We start from the raw sequence: 19,696 nt of genomic DNA, 5'->3' as shown, positions 1-19,696 counted from the left end.
TAATTGCATCATAAAACATTTAACATGGTGCATATACGAAATAAGATTATATGAAATATTATTTATAAATGAAACTATTTCTCTATAGACAATTCTGTTGAATTCGAATATTATTCCATTTTGTGTTTCATCGCTATTTGTGGTAAAAATATTACTGAGGTTATTTAATAGATGGTATCTAACTACTAAAGTTTAATTAAAATATGCTGCAGATTAATGTTTTTCATTTCGGACCTGGGTGTTTTGTATACTAAGCAAAAATTTGTAAACAAAATTAGCATTTCAAATTATTTGTCCGGAGGACGGACCAAAGGTTATAAAATATATATGTATGTGAAAGTGTTAAGCAAGTTTATTCTGTTATAAATAAGGCATGCATTTTATAATAGGCGGAGCAACAAAAATTTTTTTAAGTATGATTGTCCTAGCTTCTAAATTTTAATATAAGATGAGTTTAATAAGATGCTTAAAGCAAATTTCATTACAGTGACTAATATAACTGTAATTTCATTTTAATTATCAATTAAATTTTTATTTAATTCATGTACTTGCAATTTATAATACTGATTTAGTACGATAATTTAGAGTCGTGATAACGGTAATATAATGAAAACGTTTAAAAAAATTTAAATTTACCTTTATATCAGTTCAACTCTTATGACTTTATAGACTAGACGAATTCAATTGTAGACAATGATATTTTAATTTTTTTTTTCTAAAATTGTAAAGGTCGATTTGAGTTTTCATATGATGCAATTCAACATTATGCATGTCAACTTTGTATTTTATTATTAATTAATATTTAAATTTTAAGTTTCAATACCTTTGTATTATTAAGAGCACCTGAATTTTGTATTAATAACACCTAAATACTATACGTACAATTCAAATACCGAACTGAGATAATTTATGGAAATTCATTGCAAAATAAAATACCTACATTATATATATGTAGGTATATATGTACTTGTAATATATTAATTGAAAATGTAAACAATTTAATAGATACGCAATTATGATTAAAAATAATTTTGTACTAGCTAGGCGGTCTAATATTATATTTTATTATGACTTATTTTAATTGGTAATTAATTACTTATAAGTTATTTATGATTTGAAAATGATTCATTTGTAAATTTAAATAAAAAAATTATTATTAATTTTTAAACTATTTCACAATCACGTTCATTTTTATTATGTCTGGATTAATAATTATTAATTATAATTTTGATAAATGTGGGCATGTACTGTGTACGTATACTATGTAATTTTAATACGATCATGGTAAAATTTTTTTATTGCATATTATAAAATTTAAGAATTCTTCTTTTTTTTTTTTGTTCATATGTATCTATAATATTAGAAATAGTGTTGGTAAAGTTGATAGTCAATACGATTTACAACCTGTCCCAAATCTTTAAGAATAAAATATTTTTTTTCAACATAGGGTTTCAACATTACCTCTCCAAATTTTTCTATTTTGTATCAGTTTCTTTATTTCTACTCATATTTAATAGTTTTGCTCTAATGCTGTCTGCTAACTTTTTTGCCATGTTTCTTTTGATCTCCCCACATTTTTTTGCCCTTTGGGGCTCCATTTCAAGGTTTGACGTGCTGCTGATGTTACTGGACTCTTTAATATGTGACTAATTCATTTCTGTTTTCTTCTTCTTATTGGCATTCCTATTATATCTTGTTTCCTTATTACCCATAGTTCGTGGTTCATAATTTGCATAATTTTGAAACATTTATTAACGAAAACCTGGGTCTTTTGCATGTTGGCTTGGACACCAGCAATATTCCGTAAAGTAGCATTGACTTAATACACACGTTTACTATTCTTATTTTGCTTGCGCGTACTATATGGGCTGACTTCCAGGTTGCTCAAAATCTGCAAAATGCACGTCTTGCCTTAGAAATCCTGCGTTCTATGTCTTTATTTGTTCCTCTCTCTTTTGCTATTGTTGTACTTAGGTTTATAATTCTAATACCACCTCAACGGTTGCACCCTGAACGCAAACGTGGACCTGATTCATGTTTTTAATTCTCATCAGGTTAATCTATGGCTATATTTATTTTCAGATCTATTCTTTCTGTTCTCCCTGCTAACTTATATAATATGATGAGTTGCACTTATTCAGCTGAGTGCGTCAGTATAACGAAGTCATATTCCAGACTTTACATATTTTGTTTGAGCTGCAAACTGATTCCTTTGCTTAGTGATGATTTGAGAAATATAGGCTATTCTAAATAAATAATTTTCACTAATTCAAACTATGTATATAATGGGAAAAGTTTGTACTCATATGGTTAATAACTCATATCTTCCAAAATACGAAAATTTATTTAAACATATCTAGGTTTTAAAATGATTTCTATGACTAGTTTAATAAAATTATATTTTGTGCAGTGTTTATATATAATATGAGCACTTAATTTACCTTTAGATTTTTCATAATTTTAACTGTTCACGGTTCTCAAGGCAGAGAAAAAAGTGTGAAAGATAAAATAATTTTTCACCTTATGTATATAATACTTTAAAAGTTCCACCATTCTGGTTAAAATTATGTGTATGTACACAATAAATTGCATGTTTCGATAAGTTTCGCCTGAATATATGCAATTTTTTAATATTATGTAGTTTATTACAATAATGTTGAAATTTGGTGTTAACTACCTATTTAAAATTGCATCCATTAATTATTGTTAACACATTATATATGTTTTTTGTACTTATAAAAATTTCATATTTCTGAATGAAGATTTGTTTTTCGCAATCTTGAAATATGAAATCACCAAAGCTGATGAAATTTTTTTTCATACGATTTGTTTGAATTATAAGAATGATTGATCTTTTTTTTATAGCTACGCAGAAAATATTGGATTAAAAATTCAAAAAGAGTGAAATTCTTGCAATTTTGATTAATGCTTTTGAATTTGTGAAAATTTTAATGAAATTTGTTGAACAAAATTGTTTAATTGTCTAACATAAGTTGCAAGTCCTATCTTAAGCTTTCCAACTTAGTACGGAATGAATTAGAAAACAAATTTTTTTTATGTTAATGAATGACACCTAAAAATAGATTTTCTAAACATTTTCTTAAATAGATTTTTTTGCATAAATAGCCACTATGGGTTCATATGTGTGATATGTATGTATATAAGAACATTTAAAGAAAAATTTGATGAATATGAAAGGTATAAAAATTGCAGTTTATTTTAAAAATACAAAAGTATTCTATGTATATAACTGTATATGGAGGTATACACAGAAATTGTAAATTGTGCTTTATTTTTCTTTTATCATGCAAATGCAATATTTGTTAAGAATTTTATATTTTTTTATAATGGGGCCACTACATATTAGAGGTTTGAAAATAAATTTATCTAATAAAATTTACAATATATTCTATACCAATAAGGTATGAAAATATCCTATACTAATAGCACGAATTGAAATATAGTGCAAGCACTTATATACTTATATGAATTTGTAAAAAATAAAGAAGGAAATTTTATTATAGGAATATTTTCCAGGATGATTAATTTCTTTATATACTTTTAGTTAAATGAACAATAATAAAAAATAATTACTAATAATTTTTGATGGAGAGCATTGACTATCAGGGGAATACCATAAAAAATAAGGAACCTCATACAAGCTCTATACAAGGATGCTGAAGTTAGAGTCCTCCATAATGGTAAATTATGTGAGCCACTACGCATCGAAGCAGCTGCAAGACTGGGATGTCCACTCTCCCCACTACTATTCAACATAGCTCTGAACGAAATAATGTGGAAGTCAACAGCCACTCCAAAGCCGCCTAACCACTTAACGAGCCGAATAGAGACATCAGTTTATATTAAAAAATATTTCTATTGGCAAAATTTTCATTGAGTCTGTGTATATAGTACTCTGTATAATGTATTGTATAACAACTTTTGACCTGAAGAATTTAACATTAAATAATTTTAAATTTCATACAAAACGTAAAAATTGATATTGAATGTAATCCATAAAATATGACAGAAAACGTAAATTTATTGTGCGTTCTTCAACTCATAGTGCTATTACTAATTATAATTATTATTCTTGTTTGTTAATTGCCGTAATTTTATATTCATATATGCATATGTATAAAGATATATTGCAACAGTAATTATAATGCATTAAAAATATTTGTAAAGTATAAATATCGGTGTAAAGTGTAAAAGTTTAAAACTAATTATATGCTATTAATTAGCAAATCGATTAAAATGTAAATCAACGTTATTATCACTTTATAGAGTATTTGAAAGGCTGTTCGTGATTTATGTACGATGTCTCGAAATGAAACAAAAATTTCAATATTTTGAAATTTTCTATTTTTGTTTTAAAAACAAAACGAGAATATGTAGAGTTGACCGTGTTAACTTTGTGATACCCGTACAAATGAATGATTTTAATAGTTGTACTGTAATTACAACACAGTTTCAGCAAATTTTTTTTCCTTATATGTATAGTGTTATGTTATGCTTATATGGTATTTATAATATAAACTTGTTTATATAAAATTGCAGCATAAATTCTATAACATATGACCAAATTGTCGAAATTGTATGGCAGCTACTACAACGACCAAAAAAATTTCAATAATATCTCAGATAATGCCAAATAGCTTTTGAAATTGTATCATAGCTATCATAAGCGTTCATGTTATCTCAACAGTGTTTATTGAAAACAGCATTCTTGTTCCGACATTTACAATTATAAATTATTTGTTGAAATTCGGCTACCTTACTTCAATTAGTTTTCGAGTTATCGTTGGGACGATCGGATAGACTAGCAGAGATGGTTAAATCTTAAATACCTTTGTACGGATATAAAAATGCTCACTTAAGATTATATGGATTAAGATTAGCTCATTTAAAATTGTACAGATAAAAAAACGTTCACTGTTTGTTCTTTTCATTTTTGAATTCTCGTATGTTCGCACGAGACAAATGGATTCCTATGAAGAATTTGACGCTGAGTAATAATATTTACGCAAAAACTCCTTATTAAAATTCGAAATTAAAATTAAAATTTCCTATTTCTTCTCACTATTGGAGAAATAAAATAAATTAATGACGACATCATGCTCTATTGGAATATCGGAGCGGCTACATATTATATCTCTTATATCTATCAAGTAAAATTCTTGTGCTTTATGATAAATATTTTCGTCAATACTAAATTTACAATATTCTTTTCAAAAACTAATTCCTATCTCGAATTTTGTATTAAATTTCGTTTTTGTCAAAATTAATTTATTAATTAATTTAAGACATTAAAGTAATTTATTCATTCAATATTATATTTTCATCTCTATTTAAAATGACCTTACTTTAAAATGACGTTATCAATACCTATACAGTTTCTGTTATCAGTACATATTCTCTTACACTATTCATTAAAAATTATTATTAGACAAAAAAAAAATATATTTTTCTCTTGAACTTTTTGCGATTATCATTAAAATATTTTTTTGCAATCTTTATTATATTTATGTTTAAAATCAACGTAGACAATATTCATCATCCGATCATTCTTATCATCATCTCCCGCGATACACATACCTACTACACCTATATATACATAAGATTTGTATAACATAATTCATAAAATTCCCAAACAGAACTTATCAGTTGTGTGTGAATTATCATATAAGTGAATATAACAAATTTACATACTCTCGCACACAAATTACTGTACTTACGCGTAATTACTATAACGTTATTTAAGATTTTCTATACAATTATTACTAAAATTCCTTAGGTTTTACTTTTTAATTAGTAATTGTTTTATTTTTCTCTCTTTTTTTTTCTTTAAAGCTTAAATATAATATTTATATTTTGTCTAAGACTCTAAGAGTATAATATAAAAATAAAACAAGCAAAAAATGGAAAAAAATTAAGACTTACTAAGAGTAATAATAGAGAGGAATTTATTTAGTGCAATTTTCATTGGTGGTAATAAAAAATTTGAATATAGAAACTTGCACACATAGTCTGTTACTAGTTTTGATAATTATATTTTACACAGAAGTGAGTACACACATCTAATCACGAAAATAATCGCGGTTGAAGAGTTGCGGCGCTAAAAATCTTGTTGTTTTTGTGATTATTTAAAAAAAAAAAGAACCGTTTTAAATAATATAATTAAAACAATTACGTAGAATGATAATAAAGTGCTGTGTATGTGGGGTGGAAGAGAGAAGTTTGTAGTTTTATGTTTGTTGTTTTTTGTGTTTTAATGAAATAAATATAAAATAATATTTAAATTAAGAATATTTTTAGAAATACTTATATGTACATATGTATGTGTATTTATAAATGTACCTATACATATACAGTTACTTTTTATGTGATTTTAGAAAAAACTTTTCTCAAGTCAACTGTAAATTAGTAAAAAATTTTCATATATCAGTAGACTTAAAATCGCCAATTAATAATGATATACGAACGAATTTCTAACTCTAGTATAATAAAAAAATTTAAAATAGAATTTTATAGTTTTTAATTTAAAACTTTTAATTTTTTTTTTCTCATTTGCTATAATTATTATTGTAAACTTTTAGGTAACTAGGTTAAATTGTAATTAAGTATGAAATAGTTATTTGAAAATAAAAATGAATGTTATATGAAATAAAAAAAGAAAATGAATAAAAAATTGCGAAGAAAGAAATTTTTTAATATTTTAATTATAAGTTCAATAATAAGTTTTAGTTGTTTTTTTATTATAAATTTAAAATTTGTATTAAGAACATCTCGATTTAGTGGATTAGTAACGCAACAAATTTTGGTATGTGTTTAATTTTTGTTTAATTTAGAACTAATAATTTAAATATAGCCATATGCAAGCTGGAAAGAGCTAGACAATAAAAATAAATGGGGTTACTATTTTTATATAATACCAATATAATTTTTATTAATGTCAATGCCATTAACTTTCATCGCGCCAGTAACCTAAAATTATTTTCCGAAATATTTCAAAGCAATAATATTTACAAAAACTCTACTTAAGGTTCTATAATTCCAAAGTATACAAATCGCTTAGTTATTATTCAATTTGTGAGTATTCCCATTTTTTTGGAGTATGTTATTAAAAGTCCCCTAGATATACGAGTATTATAATTATTTTTTCGATATTTTTCCTAATTAGAAATCAAAAATAAAAGAAATTACGTTGATTTGTTTATTGTAACTTTTAAATGAAAAATTTCTATTTGTAATTTTGTTTCGCCCATTAGGAAGAAAGAAAAGATTGGATACATTTTTCTAGCGAACTTACAAAACGAATTTTTTATTTAACTATTAATATTTGAACGTCGAATATTTAAATAATATATTATAGAATTAACAGAAATCCAATTTTTTTCCCGAAAGTTATTTCCAAGGCTCCCTGTGATGTTCATACAAATTTGGAAATGATTGTGGATTTAGTCTCTAAACTGGGGTCGCCTGATAGACATATGTACATATGTACATGGCATTAAATTTCCATTTAATTTTTAAATTTCAAGTTTTTATTATTAATAAATTCTTTCTTTATTTACAAAACTTCTTTTGCTTTTGGAATTTTCGTCCTATCAATTTACAGGAAACTTGTATTTGCATTTTTTATGTGCAAAATTTTTATATTAATATTTATGAGACATAATATTTTGTATAATAATTATTTTTTGTATTAAATCATAAGTATATGAAAATATTACTTTTTCCAAATCCAATTTGTATAGCAAATAGTAAAGCAAAGCAAAATTTAATTATAACTTTATTCTGCTTGTTATTAAAGAATAAGAGAACCTAAATGATTTTATCAGTTGTTGCATGCGCTCTATACAAAAAGTAATGTTCTTGTTTTTTTTTCCCGCAGGACCGAGACTCTTAAGCCACGCTCACGTCCACCCTTAGGATCTTTTGTGATTCCCGTCCCAACTTACATTACCCCTTTACCCCAGCTCCTAACAAACCACAGTATAGCAGCACCATCAAGCCGCGAGATCATCCCGGGGATTATAAAGCCCCCTTGCCCTAGAAGCATCCCAGTCGTTGGCGAGAAACCGTCTCGTTTTCACACATATAAGTGCTCCATCGTTTCGTCCTCTTCCAACACAAAAGGCAAACTTCGTTCACTGCCCTGCCAATCCTTTCTAGATGGACCATTGAGAGGCAGTGTCCATTGAGAATACCCACCAATTGCCTTAAATGTGGACGACCAAACATAGCTAGCTTCCGTCCCCAAAGTCTCAAAGGGGAGATAAATTTTTTAGAGTGCGACAGCTGTTCTTAAATTGTCCTTGTTATTAATATAATGAATTTATTTAGTCATTAGTTTTTGAACAGAATACATAAAGCAATAATTCAGAAGATTTTTAAAATATTTACAAAGTTGCAAGATTTTCTATAATTCCGAGAAAAATTTTGTTGAATTTGAAATAATAAAATTATAACCTCACATGCACAGTTCACTTTTACTATTAACTGACACGTTTTAAATCTAACAAAACAATTTTATTTTTGAAAAAATATCTAAAAAATTTAAGTAGCCTTAAAAATTGGACATTTTATTTTTTTTATTTCCAAATAAATTTCAAAAGGAAACAATTAATATTGATGACAATTTAGTTCATAATTTTGATATTTACATTGCAAGAGACTACAAAAATTACTCAAAATCAAAAATTAAATATCCCTTTGCCGTTGAAAATAGTAATAAAATTGGTGGAATTCGTCAATTACCTGATACTAGATCTGAAAGGTAATTTTTTTTTGTTTTTCATATAACAAAGTTTTGATATTTTTAATATTTTCAAATTGTTCAATTTGTAGTTGTAAAAATCAAATTTATGATTTACCAGATGATATTACTGTATCTGTGATAATAACATTTTATAATGAAGCAAGATCAACACTTTTACGGACAATTGTTTCTGTTTTACAAAGGACACCGTTGAAATATTTAAAAGAGATCATCGTTATAGATGATTTTAATGAAGATGGTAAACAATTTTTTTGTTAATTTTATTTAATTTAAAAATTATTCTATTCCAAAAATTGATTAATAAACTTAGATATAAATCATAGGAGGGCGTTCATCACCATACTTTATCATTTTGCGAACCCTGTTTTTAATTTAATCATTAATTAAATTCTTGAGCTCGCAATGGTCTAATTTTTTTTCTATGATGATATGTGATTAAAAAGCTGTTATTGTCCTAATTTACTTTTATATTCCAGTCGTATATACATACATATTATATACCCTTTTTATTTTCTCATTTAAAAAACTGCATATATTTTATGTATATACTGAAATGGATATATACTTTTATTTATATATATATATACTTTTAGATACCCAAGGAATCGATTTACAATTTCTTCCATTGATAAAATTAATTCGTAATAACAAAAGATTTGGTGTTATTAAATCACGTAATATTGGTGCAAAATTAGCAACCGGAAAATATATTTTCTTTTTGGATAGCCATTGTGAATTGAATGTAGGATGGTTGGAACCATTAATATCTAGATTATACTTATATCCAAAATCAGGAGTAAGTCCTATATTAGACATAATAAATTCAAAAACATTTCAATATGAAAAAGGTAAATCATATCTAAAAGGTGGATTTGATTGGAAATTAAATTTTAATTGGATACCAATGACAGAAAAGGAACGTGTATCTAGAATTAAAAATGGTTATGATGAAACAGTTCCTTTTGCGTAAGTATATATGTATTATATATATATTTATGTACAGCGAATTTATTTTTGTTATTCAATAATTCATTTATGGAGAAATTTTTCCACAAAATATGTATTGTAATTATTATGCATGTACATTGATATAAGAGGATTATAGTGGATTTGTTTAAAAAAGAAGAGCAAATACTTGAGTTTCCGTGGTACATTGCCTATATACCGGATATGTTTAGGTGTATGTTTGTTCATATTCCTTAGGAAAATTTTAACTATGTATAAATAGGCGAAATTTTATAGACACGATGGAAAAATAATTAAATTGAATAATGTTTCTACTTATAGTTCGTACATAGACAAGAAAATTTGCAGAACTATAGTGTAATTGCGAAACGTATAAACAAGAAAATACCAATATATTTATTAAATTTTTAAAATCCAGAATAATACAAGTTTTACAAATTATTTAGTTTAAAATGATTTATTATGAGCAATTGGGTAACAGTTAATGTTTGAATTTGTGTGTCATTTCCAAAAGTTTATAGAAATGAGTTTGATTGACAAATTTTAAAATATACAATTTTATTACGTGGTTAAAAACAGTGCCCTTGAATCCTATTTAATTAAGCGGTCTCTAAATATTTTTTAAATAATCAAATATTAAGCATAGATAATTCTTAATTACAGGTATCTATGCTTATTATTATAACGTTTGTGTCTTACAAATTCCTCATTATTGTATGCAAAAGCTATTATTTAAAAAATATGTATTGCATACACTCAGGCGATTGCTTTGCATATGCATTGTTTATACAGGCTATGCAAATACATAGGTTTGAAAATGACTCATATACCAAATTAAAGCAAAGTTAACAAGCTCTAATGTTAAAAATAAGAGAAAGCTCCAGTGTAATGTCACCAAGAAAATGAACGTTTTCACTCTGTTAAAAAATTTTTTATACAGCCTGTATAAAAAATATTACACTTAACTATTCATACTCAAAAATTTAATTGTAAATTAATTAAATTTAAAAATTTTTAAATTAAATAAAAAATTAAAAAATAGCATTTAATAATTAAATTTTTTTATTATAATAAACGCTACATTCTCTTCTCGATCTTTTTATAAATTAAATTTGAAATTAAAATGGGCTGTTTAGGAGTCCAGCATTTTCTGGTGGTATATTCATGATGTCTAAAGAATGGTTTTTAACGTTGCAAGGATTCAATGAGCTTTTGAAAGTAAGTTCGTATAAGAGTTTTAAATGATATTGTACAGATAATATTATTTAAAACTCGGCAAGCGAAAATTACGGCAAGCACTTTCGAAAACTCTTTTAAAAAACTTTTTGTTTTTTAGATGTGGGGAGGCGAATCAATAGAAATGGCTATAAAACTTTGGTGTTGCGGTGGTCAAATTGATATTGTACCATGCAGTCGCGTAGGTCATTTATTTACACAAGAACATTCTTTTGATTTACCAATGGCTCATAATGCTGGTACATATATAAGGTAAATATTGCATTTATTATTAAATGGTAATGAAGTAACATGCGCTATATGTGGTAATTTGTTCTAACTTATCGAATAAATTTACGTCCTATAGATGATTTTCGTTAATGTAATTTTTAATTTTATTTTTAGTAATACTAAAGTGATAGCTGAATCCTGGTTAGATGAGTATAAGTACTTTTTTTATTCAATAAAGCCTAAAGCATCAGCTATAGAAATGCCTGATACAAGTCGAATTAATGAGCTTAAAGAAAAGCTGCAATGTCAATCGTTCTCATGGTTCTTACGAAATGTAATGCCAGAAATGAGGTAAAACTGTTGTTATTTTTTTCGTAATACAACCAATGTAATAATTTCATTTTAATATTGGAACTATGCACTTAAATGTAAGCTTGAATAAATTCAATCCTTGAAAAGTTTATTACATTTCAAATATCCCGGTAGAAATAGTTTAGAAGAGTAGTTGCTTACAATAGTTATTATTGGTGTGGATGATTCTTCTTTTTTATTTGAAAAACATTTTCTCATTATGAACTACTCTCAATTACTTCGGTGGATGTTTAGTGTGCTACATTCTTCTAGAAGATACACACACCTAAAATTATCGCTGTTTCTTCTATTGGACATTGGATGAACCTTATTAAAAATATTTTTATTTAAAATTATTTTTACAAAATTTTATTTGAAAATGAAAAAAAAAAATTTTTTTTTGTACATTTTCTCATTATTTTCGTAAAGGATTTTTTATTTATATTATTATCCTTTTTCAGGGCATAAATAATTCCTCTTACATACAATCTAGCTATCTCCATTTCAACAGAATTTTTTCATTTTTCAAAAGAATATTTTGTGTGACAAAAAAATTTTTTTTTATTGTAATTTCTAAAAAAATATTAAAATTATTTGAAATTGCTTTTTTACTTTTTTTTTTCTTGCTTTTTAAGTACTAATTTGAAAACTTTATTTTTTATTTTTTTTTTGATCATCTATGAATACAATAATGGATACTTTTTTTGTCATCGTCATGATACACTTGGTATATCAACAATTTTCATATGTTTTAACAAAAAGGTTACCAAATGAAGAATATATTGCTTTCGGTAAACTAACATCTGGTAATAAATGTTTATCTATTAAAAGAATAATAGGAAAAAATACTTTAAAAGAACAAAATAAAACTAAATTAATTATGAAAAATTGCCAGGATACAGACGTAACCGATTGGTATTTACATTCAACAACTGGAAAATTGAGTACAAAATCCGGTACAGATTGTATAAATGTAATGAGAAAAACTGAAAATGTTATAGTAGAAAAATGTAATAATAATGAAATAGAATTTTCTAACAGTATTTCTAATAATAATAATAACAATGTGTATAATAATATTAATTTTGAGAATCAAAATACGAAAAATATGAATAAAATTTTTTCAACATCGTTATTATTAAGAAGGGATAGAGAAGCGTATAATATGATGAATGGTGGTACACAAAGTTGGATACGTTCTGGTGAAAATCTAATACATAAAGATACTCAACTATGTTTAGATAATTTTAACAAAGATAAAATTACTGTTAGTTTATGTCGTCGTGGTAATCCATCACAATTATTTAGTTTTTCAGTTGAATTACAAAAGTTATGATATTAATATTTCAACATACACTATAGAATGTTAATGTTCTATAGGGAAAATATAACATTTTGAACACTGTATATAATGTGAAGACGTGTAAATTAGTGACAGGGAATTGGAAAAGAATACACGGTGGTATCATAAAGAGACAAAACTATCCTAGGAAAAAAAACTTTTTCTATTTTCTATTTTACAAAAAAAATGAGCTATAAGTAATAATAAGTATGTAATTTATAATTTGAAGTTTCGTAGAACTACATGTACTACATAACTTTTTATTATTTTGAAATTTTGAATATATATAGTTTATTAAAGATTAAAATCTGTTATACATTGTACAAAATGTAAAAATAATTAAAAGTAATAAGAAAATAAAATATTTGTGATATTAAATTAGTCGATAACAGTAGAGTTGATTGAAGTTCACATCATATGACATAAAAATTAGCAGGACGCGATATCGCAACAAAAATTGAAAATGTTTATTTTGAATAAATTATTTAAAAAATAAAACGAAAATCACAAATTAAAGAGCAAAAATAAAATTATTCAAATAAATTGATTAAACATAGCCGAACTTGTTATATTAATATTTCATAATCCTTCTGAAAGGTGCTAACTTTGTATTGCGGTAAATTTGTATATTTGTAAATTTTTAAAACCGGCTAATGGTGCGCCACGACCACATATAAGAATGTATTGTATTCTTTCCACTGAGTGCAAAGCATAGCTATCCAGCAATTGCGCCGCCGTGAGAGCAAAGTAGCCCAGTATTTCGCTTCTCCTAGGAGTGAGAGTAACACATTTCTTCTAAATAGGGTATTTAGGTCTCCTAATATTCCTCACAGAACCTGCAAAACGTGGTCACTTCAGCGGTAATATAATATATAAGGATGTTTAATATAAGGGAATTTACTAAAAATGATTTTAGAATTGAATTAAATATACTAAATTTTTTTAAGTGCCTTAAAAAATTTAACTTGCTAGCGTACTTAATTTGTAAAAAACAATTGTCTTGTTGATCCCAAATAAAACTTTAACTTTTCTATAAAGCATTTAATATGTTTAACCATTTGATAAGGTTAAATGCTACGAGAAATCAATTAGAAACTTTGTTTTATAGGTTTTATAGGTTAAAATTTTTATTAAAATATTTTATAAATATGAGAAAAAAATTTTATTTAAGGTTTCTTACAAATTTTTATCAAGATTTTTTTAAATTTCAATTGTTTTTTGTAAAATCAACAATAATTTGCATTGTCAGTAAATCTAATTATGTAAGTATATAACTTATATATTTTCTTTTTTTATTAAAAAAATTTATAAAATTTATTTTTATTTCTTATTTATTTTCAAGTTAAAGGCAACGAAATTTTGGTGAGTAAAAAAATAGTCGGCCATAATTTGTTAAGTAGCTTTTTATTTTTATTAACTTTATACATAATAGTATAAATATATATATATTGTTAGCAGTCAAATGTTTGCAACATTTTGAAAGAAAAATACATAACAACTAACCCAACATTGTCACTGTCACTTTGTTTTTATTTTTGATCATATGCTTTTACTGATATATTTACCAAATTCCATCTATATTGATTCGATTATAAGAAGCTGACTAATTTCTCAGGGATATAATGAATATCATGAAAGGTCCCATGGACCGCAGCTCTGCTAGAGTGAGTACATAGTTCACCAGTATTTCTCTTCTTCTGCGGATGAGAGCCCCACAATCTTCCAGAAGGTGACCCGAGGTCTCCCTATCCTCCCTGCAAAATATTCAAGCATTCTCACTTTCTCGGCCCATCCCCATAAGGTGATACCTAAGGTACCGATGGAGATTCTCATTTGATTTTTGAACAATTCTATAATCTTCTTAAATCACAGAAACCCCTTGGTGTGCCGCAGCCCTAGAAGACTTCTTTAGCGCTGCGACTGCTCCTCCTCTGATTTATTTTTTTAGTACTCAACCAACAGTATATGGTCACCTTCCTCCCCGACGTATCTGTCGCTTCGCTTCCTTTCACTGCGAAATGTCCAGATAACCAGCACAGTGTAACTTAGTTCATTTAGGAGTTAGTGTAACGCTAATGGCATCTCAGCATCTTTTGTAGATATAATTCTAAACCAGGACTATTCGTGAATATTTGCATAGAATTTTCTGTGGTATTACGAAGTTTAACATAATCTTCAGAAAAATGTATGGCCCCCGTATAGTATTAATAACTATTGATGCCTAAATAATTGATTTTTTAAAATACAATGTGGTCGTTTTTATTAGAAGTGAACTCGACTTACAATATTTATACAGTGTTGAAACTAAAATAGTGTTGTCAGGGGGCTCGATTAAAACATTTTGCTTTCACTTTGTTATGATAAATTTCTCTTGTGTTATAACATTATACTGATACAAAAATCTGGTGAATATTTTAATATTGTTTTCTCTTTTTATGGAAAAGTTACAATCGAAATAAGATCCGTTTACAGGATAGCGAGTTTACAGTTCAAAATTATTATTAAAGTAATAGTCCTTTGGTAAGTGGTTCAGAGATAAACTTTTCATTTCATTTTTTTTTTTTTTCATTTTTATTATTAATATAAATTGCAAATTTTTATTTTTCATTTTTGTTTGTATTTATTTATTTTGTTTTGTTTTTTTTTTAATTTTGTTATTGTGTTTTTTTATTATGTTTTTTTTTTAAAGTGATATTATTTTATAGCTCTTTCAGAATAATTTACGGTCAAATAAGTTTTTTGGGGATTTTATTTTCATTTTGTTCAGAAAAAAAAAGGAAAAACTACATTAAAGTAGAATGGGATCAGCTTTAAAGTAGGGGAGCGGAAGTAAGAACAAATAATGTCGTTTTTTTTTTTATGTTGTTGGAAATGGTAGAAAGGAGTCATATTATAATGAAAAATGAAATAAGAAAGAAAAATAACTGTAAATTATTATGACGCTTATTTTTTTTTCTTTCTCTCCTGTTCTTTTTATTGTATTTTATTTCATTTCTCAAAATTTATTTTCGTCGCGTTTGTATACGGGTATTATGTGTGTTTATATGTATAGAAAATTTTTTTTGTGCCAAAGTGTCATCAACATTAAGGCTTTATTATTAAATAGTCGTCTAATAAATAGTACAAGGATAATGATTGGAAATAAATAGATTTTTAAAATGAAAACGATTTTTATGTAAAAAAAAAAAGAAAATGTAAAAAAAAAACAAAAAAAAAAATGAAAAGAAACAAAAACTTTTCGTTTTTCATTTAACTGTTCTGAGTTGTTTTTTTTTTTCGTAATGGAATAAATTTATATTTTGTTTTGTTTATTTATTCAATTATTTATTTACTTATTCGTTTTCCTCCTTCATGTTGTTTTTAAAATATTGAGAGTTATTAATTGATATATTGTTGAAATATTTGAAGTGTTATTCTGCTGACGCTAATTTCATTAGCTGATTTTACATTAAGAATTATTGAAATTTACAAAACAACAATAAAAAATTAAAAAATGAGAAAATTTTTAAATGGCGACACAATGTGACTCATTTTGTTTAAATTAAAATTTGCTGTTTTGAAATATAGTATTTAATTTGGTGAGAATTACATAATATGTATTGTTTGTAAATATTAAAAGTAATATGCATTAAAATAGAGCAACGTACATATAGTATTTAGCAATATTTGTTCAAATGTAATTAAAAAATAGTTTTGTAAAGCAAACAAGAAAACTACTAAGGACCTGTTTTGTTTAATTTATGTATATAGGCATTAAAATTATCGAGAGGCAAAGATAGATGAACCCGAATAGTTCTAAAACGTACCTAGATATAATAAAATTCCAACTGATCAACCATTATGATATTTGCGCTTAGCGTGCTTTAAGGTCTTCACTTTAGACTAAATCCAGAGATTTTGTTTGCTTCCGCCTTTCTGCCTTCCTATACTTTATAAGTCGAGAAGACTCAAAATAACAGTTCCAAACGGACCTTAACTTTCACAGCACAGCTCCTTATCTCATGAACATACTCTGGAGCATGGGAATGCCGAACTATATATATGGATGTTAGTATTTCTTACAGATTAGAGAGCACCTATCATATTAATGTTCAATATGCGTTTAGTTGGCGCGACCTTATAACTAAATGTCCATATAGGCTTTATTAATTATTGGTTATATGTATATCAACACTTACTGGTCTGTTGTCGATTTAGAGCTTAGAAATCCGTAGTTTCGTATACTTGTTTTCTTGACATATTCTTTTCTGAGAACATATTATAGTATCTGAACTTTACATCCAAAGTCATTTCTAAGTATTTTGCTATGTTTTAGATTGATACACTAGCAGCATTCAAATTTTATTATGGTGGGTCTACTAAATGTTTTGCTTGTGATTTTTACATACACAGATTGCTTTAATTTAGTTTTGTTTTCCAATAATTTTTTCACTATAACTTGCTACATGCAATTTTTTCGTCTGCCAATGCATTTTTCACTTACACTTTTTATTTATGGTAAATCACTTGTATAAAGTAAGCATAATAAAACATGTTGTATGCTACCTTATGGCACATCTGCCTTTTTAATCTTAGTGTAGAGTGCTTTATTTAAAGATATGGTTCAAGTACATGCCTCAAGTACGAATTGTACAGTTATCAATCTCTTAAGTTTTAATATCAAATCTTCGTGCGAACAAAACTCATCGTTAAGCTGTAATAATAAATTAAGAGCCGCGTAAGGCAGCTGCTCCGAACACATCCAATTTTTAAATAGGATTGCGGTATTTACAATTATAAATCATTTGTGAAAATTTGATGAATTGAGCTCATTTAGACATGGTTAAATCGACTTAGAATTTGAGCCTGGTTAAAAACATATACTTACGTCTATATCTAAGACTATTATTTCTTAGCGATACAAATAGGAAAGGCAAATTTATTATACCCTTCGAAAATAAGTTCGTATATTGGTATAAAAATGTGAAGGTGTTTAATATATGTAGGTGCATACAAGTATTTTTCTAATTTTCAACTAAACAATATTACATTTAGCATGATACATGCTTAAACAATGTGTACATTAATTATGGTATGCTAAAGTTTGTTTTCCGTTTTAAAAAAGACTTTTTACTAAACACCGCTTTTATGTTTAACTATACTTAAATTACTTAATTATATACTTTAAGAATCAAAACAAATAGTTTACACAAATAATTACACTTATGACAGCTGCTTCTTCAATTCTTTTTATTTATACACAACAATGCAAAATTAATATTTTTTTATGTTTAATGAGCTGCGCCAATTATTAAGTGCAACTGTAAAGTGCATTCATTGCATTTGTTTTGAATGTGTGATGTAATAAAATTAATTTCTTCAGTGAGTTTTGACAGAACAAATGGTTTGACAGAGTTGTATAGTAAACAAAGAAAAACTTGTTTCTGTATATCTTAAACTTCCCACATAAACTCCCTATTATAACCTTTAAATTCAAAATCATAAGTATGCATACTAAATTTTATAACGCAACACTTCCGCTAAGATCGAGTAATAGTATAACAAATTTTTTGTTTGCATCTATCCATAAAATTTGTGCAGAAATCTTTTACAATGTTTTGCAAAAATATTTTGTTTATAAGTGAAGTGTATCGAAAGCGAATAGCATGTAGGTTTTTTGGTCACCACACAAAAAACGACAACAAAAAATGTACAACTTGTACTATGATAGAGTAAGAAAGGTATAACAGTTAAAATCTTTTTGTAATAGTCATATTTCACAGTTAAACTTAAAATTCTCTCCAATTTTACTCGAACTTTTCTATTTGATCAAATCAAGTTGTCAAAGTTAATTACTTTGTTCCTGTTCAAGTTTAGAGGCCTTACTGTGTCATTCGATATTTATACTCGGAAAAATGGTGAGGTAGCACTACGTATCATAAAATCAATTAGTGTTATACTAAATTTACATTTCCGCAAATACTAAAATCATTTCTCGGAAATCGAATTACATAGTAAGCAACCAGGTATGATTAGCGACTATTCAGTAATATTGTGGTTTATGTGTGATGAACGGAAGTGCAATATTTAAATTTCATTTTAATATAAAATACAAGTAAAGCATATAAAATATATTAGATATTATAATAAAACAATGTGTAATTTTAAAAATTATAGTTACACGATTGTGAACAAAATTGAAAATTGAAAGTGTGAAAGTGAATTGTAAGAAATTTTCCGTCACCATCATTTTTGTCTGTCACCATAGAAATTTTTTTTTTCAATTTAAACATGCAAAGCTAACAAGAAAATATTCCAATAAAATTTCATTTATAAGTCATGTTATCGTTTAAAATTTTCTCATTTATTTTTTAAAAATTCATAATAAAAGTTAAAGGATGGTTTCATCAATATTATCAACATTTTCATTGAATTTTCTCCAATTACAATCAACACTTGGATATTTTTGCCAAATTTTAAAATTTTTTATTTTAATCAACAAAATTAACAACAATTCAGCTATTGTACACAATCAATATTTCAATATAGATGATGTGAAAAATATAACAATATTGGAAAATTTACCATCACGACAGAATTTCTTTTATAATGAAAATTTTAACGATGATCCTAAAAATTCTCATGATGTTCAATCAGAAAAGTATCGTTCATTGGAGCGTTTACCAAAGTTATTTACATTTTATACTGATGAAGAAGATATCAAGGTAACAAAAAAAAATTACAATAAATCAGAAAGAAGTGAAATTGTCTTACATATTAATTCTGCTCAAATAAATATTATAAAATTTTTAATGGAATTGTGTGTG

The 19,696-nt window shown here is 26.1% G+C and overlaps 1 protein-coding gene across 1 annotated transcript; it reads left to right on the top strand.

Moving 5' to 3' along the window:
- Positions 1-6,691: 6,691 nt before the first annotated feature.
- Positions 6,692-13,876, top strand: LOC129618479 (putative polypeptide N-acetylgalactosaminyltransferase 13; the record flags this gene model as incomplete). The annotated part of the gene is made up of 8 exons (XM_055533263.1): positions 6,692-6,823; positions 8,622-8,782; positions 8,854-9,023; positions 9,379-9,751; positions 10,888-10,969; positions 11,088-11,239; positions 11,372-11,548; positions 12,311-13,876. Coding segments are annotated over 8 exons (1,821 nt in total), but the record flags the coding sequence as incomplete, so codon positions are not given.
- Between the last annotated feature and the right edge of the window lie 5,820 nt (positions 13,877-19,696).

Source organism: Condylostylus longicornis, unplaced genomic scaffold (genome assembly GCF_029603195.1).
Source record: "Condylostylus longicornis isolate FDR11 unplaced genomic scaffold, ASM2960319v2 ptg000007l, whole genome shotgun sequence".
NCBI classification, from domain to species: Eukaryota; Metazoa; Arthropoda; class Insecta; order Diptera; family Dolichopodidae; genus Condylostylus; species Condylostylus longicornis.
The sequence above is the reverse complement of the archived record's forward strand: the minus strand, read 5'-3'. Positions and strand labels throughout refer to the sequence as shown.